This window comes from Triticum aestivum, chromosome 1D (assembly GCF_018294505.1).
Source record: "Triticum aestivum cultivar Chinese Spring chromosome 1D, IWGSC CS RefSeq v2.1, whole genome shotgun sequence".
NCBI lineage: Eukaryota > Viridiplantae > Streptophyta > Magnoliopsida > Poales > Poaceae > Triticum > Triticum aestivum.
In genome coordinates this window covers 485,064,486-485,068,858 of record NC_057796.1, presented here as the reverse complement: position 1 = coordinate 485,068,858, position 4,373 = coordinate 485,064,486, and the positions used below count along the sequence as shown (strand labels likewise).

Genomic DNA, 4,373 nt, shown 5'->3' with positions numbered 1-4,373 from the left:
GCCTGACGACTATGGACATGAACTTCGTAGGCAAGCAAAAATATTGAAGGAGGAGAAAGAAGAAAGTAAAAAAAGCGGGAAACAAGTTGACCAGCTCGGGATGCAGAATAAACAATCGATCCCCCCGCTCATAGTGAAAGCCGGTCCGGAAGAGGACCCCGAGATCATAGCAGCTGCGGCAGCACTTGGATTGACTGTAGCGAGTGCTATGAAACAAGCGTCCGAGATGGGTTTGACTCTTCGTGCCTTCTTAGGCCTTGAGGATGCGCCAGTATGTGAGATACCATTACAATATGTGCGGAATGGGCCTCTCGTCGAGCCTGCGCGGGAAAAGAGTCTACCACCACAAATGCGAAATCTGCTACGTTGGTACAAGCAATTCATAACATGGGCCGACAAAGAATATATTTATGCGGATGCTACAGAGGAGCATCACACCAAACGGTACTCTGTACAAGTTCATATGAGTGAATTGTTCCAGCTGTTCAATCTGCGCGAGCTCGACAAATCTATCCTGAGTTGCTGCGTTCTGTAAGTGATTTATTTCTACCTCATCTCGTTCTTCATTGCCTGCACTATATATATATATATATATATATATATATATATTGTCCTAACTATATTGTTGCGTACGCTATTATGCAGATTGAAGATTTGGGAATGCAAAATAAGAAACATCCATGATGTTGGGTTCATTGACCCACATATCGTTAATGGACATGTGTTACAAAATCACCCCGAAGACATGGAGAAAGACTTGTACAAGTTTCTTAGAAAGCATCAACTCAAAAGTCATATTCTATTTCCTTTGGGTGAGTGTTTCTCTCTTGTGCCCATTCTCTTTTGTTTACTCCATGCATGGTATGTCTAATCGATGAGTTATGCATGACTGTGCATGTACGTGTCCGCAGGTTCCACTGGATTCTGCTAAATATTGAACTTCACACCTCCAGAGTTCTAATCATGGACTCTATGGATTCGGATCCAAAGCGTTGGGCCGACATGAGAAAAATGCTGCAAAAGTAATTATTTTCAATCATTTGAGCTCTATATCGATCGGTCTCTTTCGTTCATTTCCTAATATCAAGTAACTAATAACTCCCTTGTTCATTTAATTTTCTTTGCCCTGTAGGGTTTGGAGACGGTTCTCAGAACAAATTGTCGGTGAATTCAAACATGAGCTAGATTTTAGAAGGTTAGTTAATGTGGATAAGCAGCCACCGGGGACCAATCTATGTGGATACTATGTTTGTGAGAACATCCAGAGACACACCTCTGAGCGGAAGGTATCGGATAGCGTGCGGAAGGCGACGGATAACTTGCGGAGGAGGCTTAGTCCAGAAGCTCGATTCCGACCAATTCAAGATGAATTAGCAGGATTTTTCATGAGGGAAGTCATCAATCCTAAAGGAGAACACTATACCGAGGACGAAGAAATTTATATGCATACCCGAGATTGAAACTTGTTCGAAGTTGTATATGGTCATCCATCCTAATTGTGTATGGAAACTTGTTCGAAGTTGTATATGGTCACCCGAGATTGAATATATATTATATATTTCTCTTGAATTCTTCTTGTTTGAAATTTCATATGCATGTATATAGTAGCGTAGAATATGTGTACTGAAACTTCATCAAAATTAAAATAAAACACAAAATAAAATATAAAAGAAATAAAACACTACAAATTAAAAAGAAACCAGGTTTAGGGGGGCTAAAACCCTAAACCTGCGGAGGAGGCCTTTAGTCCCGGTTAGCCACGAAAACCGGGACTAAAGGTCCTCCGCCCCGACGGACTCCTGGCGCCCACGTGGACGGGCCTTTAGTCGCGGTTCGTAAGAGGCGCGACTAGGGGGGGGGGCTTTAGTCGCGCATATTTAGTCCCGGTTGCACAGCCGGGATTAATGGCCTTTGCGAACCGGGACTAAAGGCCCATTTTCTACCACAATCAACATGAATTAATGGCCTTTGCGAACCGGGATTAATGGTCGCGGTTCGTAAGTTCACAAAGAAGAAAAAGAATAAAGAAAAAACACAAAGAACACTATACAAGCACAATCAACATGAGCTAGCCGTGCGTACATGCACCATGTCGTGCATGGACCTCCTAACACTTTGCTCTTCCGTGCCCTTGTGCCACAGTAGATTCGCCGACACTGCCCCTCGTCTTGTAGATGGAGCCGGCATCATCGCAGTATGCGCCTTGCTTGGAATTGGAACTAAAATTTGGGATGGAGAGAACAAGCTCCTTGACATCAGAGCTTGACGACCGAAGGTGCGCGAGGATCTTGCTAAACTTGGGCCTTCGTCGCGTGATGGCTATGGATACGTCATTGGGGAAGAGGTCCTTCCGCAGGAAGGCGTGGTACATGGTGGTGGCTAGCACGCCGGTGACCGTGACAACGGCAATTCCTGACAACCCGACTGCCAGTGAGCGCGTCAACACATTGTCTACCTCCGATGCATACAACACTGTCGCCAAGGCCACACTCGTCATCGGAAATGTGTACGCCCACCATGCCAGTGAGAACCTGAACCCCCGAAAGAGGTTGACGCGCACCACCAGCGACACATAGAGGAATAGTGAGATGAAGTAAAGGAGCTTCGCACCATCGTTGAACTCGCCAGAGATCCTTGTCCATGCCATGGATGCGACGCTAGGTGCGGCGACGAAAAGGAAGAACACTGGGTGGAGCTCCTTGGGGAGCTGCACGTTGGTGGGGAGCCGCTGATATAGAGTGACGAAGAGCACGGCGTAGTGGGCCAACCCGACGGCAAAGAAAAAGATTGGCAGCTCTCGGAGACCCATCCTAGCGCCAAGCAGCGCACCAACGAAGTTGCCAACGACAGCGAGGTGGTTTGATGGGTTGGCCACCTTTGAGAGGCGCCGCTCGCCGCTAGACATCCACTGGCCGTAGATCTTGAGGTCGAGGCACAGGATGGGCGCCATTAGCACGTACCAGACGGCGTGGTGGATCTCCCACACTGGATGCGGCACGCCCTTGACAAGAAAAAGGCAGGCAATCCATGGTGCAAAGAAGAAGTTGACGCGCACGGGATGGTGGAACTCGCGGCGGACGGCCTCGAAGTAGAAAACGACCTTTAGAAGGTAGGTGATGGAGACGACGACCATGAGTGCGACGGAGATCCACCAGAGGACGTGGTTGGTAGCAGGGTGCACGTGAAGAAACTTGGTGGAGGGCTCCGACTCGAGGGTCTTCCAGAGCATGGCCTGGCTGCTCACGCCAAGGCACATCCCAAAGGCGCTGATGGGGAACCGGAGCAGGAACGGCCATGTCTCGTCCTTAGGCAACACGGCCACCTCTGTCGACTGCAAGTTCACGAGGTTATTAGACACAAAGATGTCCCCGAAGTACGTAAACTTTTTGCTGGAATACTACACGGTGACGTGGTACGTACCCGAAGTGTCTCGAGCTCGGGTCCTTCGAGGGCGGCGAAGTAGCGGTCGGCGGTGGGCACTTCATCGTCCTCGTCGGTGTCCTCCTCTGAGATCTTTGATGCCGCACCTTTTTCGACGTCGGTGTTCTGTGGCACCCCACGGAGGCTGGAGAGCTGCCGTTCAAGGCGGCCAGAGAACGTCTTGAACTGGTCAAACCGCCGGTCTCGATCCCGCATGCTGTCGCTCCGCAGCACCGCCGGCACCTCGCCGCCGGTTCTGACCACCAAGGACGGCTGCGAGTGGTGCCGGGCCTGCTTCAGCAGCTGTGGCACGGCCAGGTGGTGAGCCCGCTCGACCTTCGACACGGTCGGCGGGACGGCAGGGGCGCCCACGTCGGCCTCGTTGGCGCAGACGAACGATGGCATGCCCGACGGCGAACCCGGGACGTTGATCAAAACAGAGCTCGGCGTCTCAGCGTAAGCAGCCGCGGCCGCTTTCTTGGTGGTCCTGCCGCCGGAAACGACGGCATCGGCAGCCTCCATTGAAGAAACGCCGGCGGCCTGCGACGGGACACAAAGGAGAAGCGGCTCCGGGGACGGAGCACACCCCGGCTGTCCGTCCAGTACCCTCGCCATCTGGATGCTGACCTCCCTGGACGCCATGGCAACAACTCTCTCTCTCTTTCTTTGTCTCCACCGCTGAAGCCAGCAAAGCTCTTGAAGACGCGTGCGAGATGGTGGTGACTGGCTAGTGAATGTATGTGCATCGCATCGTGGGCGTGGCCAGCTTATTTATACACACACATGGCCCGAGTGGAGGACGCACGCGCGGCTAGCCAGCTGATGGATCGACCGACCGACCGGTGCTAGTGCCGCGCCGGCGGGTTGGGTGGTCAGGTCAGCGGTGCCGCCACAGGGTGGGGATGAGGGACGCACGTGGAGGAGAACACAGGAAGGTTCCACGCATCACCGCA

At 51.6% G+C, this 4,373-nt stretch overlaps 1 protein-coding gene across 1 annotated transcript; it reads right to left on the bottom strand.

Annotated features, from left to right (window-relative positions):
- Window positions 1–1,954: 1,954 nt before the first annotated feature.
- On the bottom strand, window positions 1,955–4,141 carry LOC123178044 (S-type anion channel SLAH2-like). The gene is made up of 2 exons (XM_044591384.1): window positions 3,421–4,141; window positions 1,955–3,331 (listed from the first exon to the last, which is right to left on the bottom strand). Exons 1-2 carry the CDS (start codon window positions 4,060–4,062, stop codon window positions 2,108–2,110), a joined length of 1,866 nt encoding a protein of 621 aa, XP_044447319.1. The 5' UTR covers window positions 4,063–4,141; the 3' UTR covers window positions 1,955–2,107.
- Between the last annotated feature and the right edge of the window lie 232 nt (window positions 4,142–4,373).

Bases quoted from the DNA above. Each gene is read 5' to 3' on its own strand.
- LOC123178044 (XM_044591384.1), bottom strand. From the start codon at position 4,062: ATGGCGTCCAGGGAGGTCAGCATCCAGATGGCGAGGGTACTGGACGGA. The intron at 3,332-3,420 runs GTACGTACCACG...GTGAACTTGCAG, and splicing joins CCGAGCTCGAGACACTTCGG to TCGACAGAGGTGGCCGTGTT.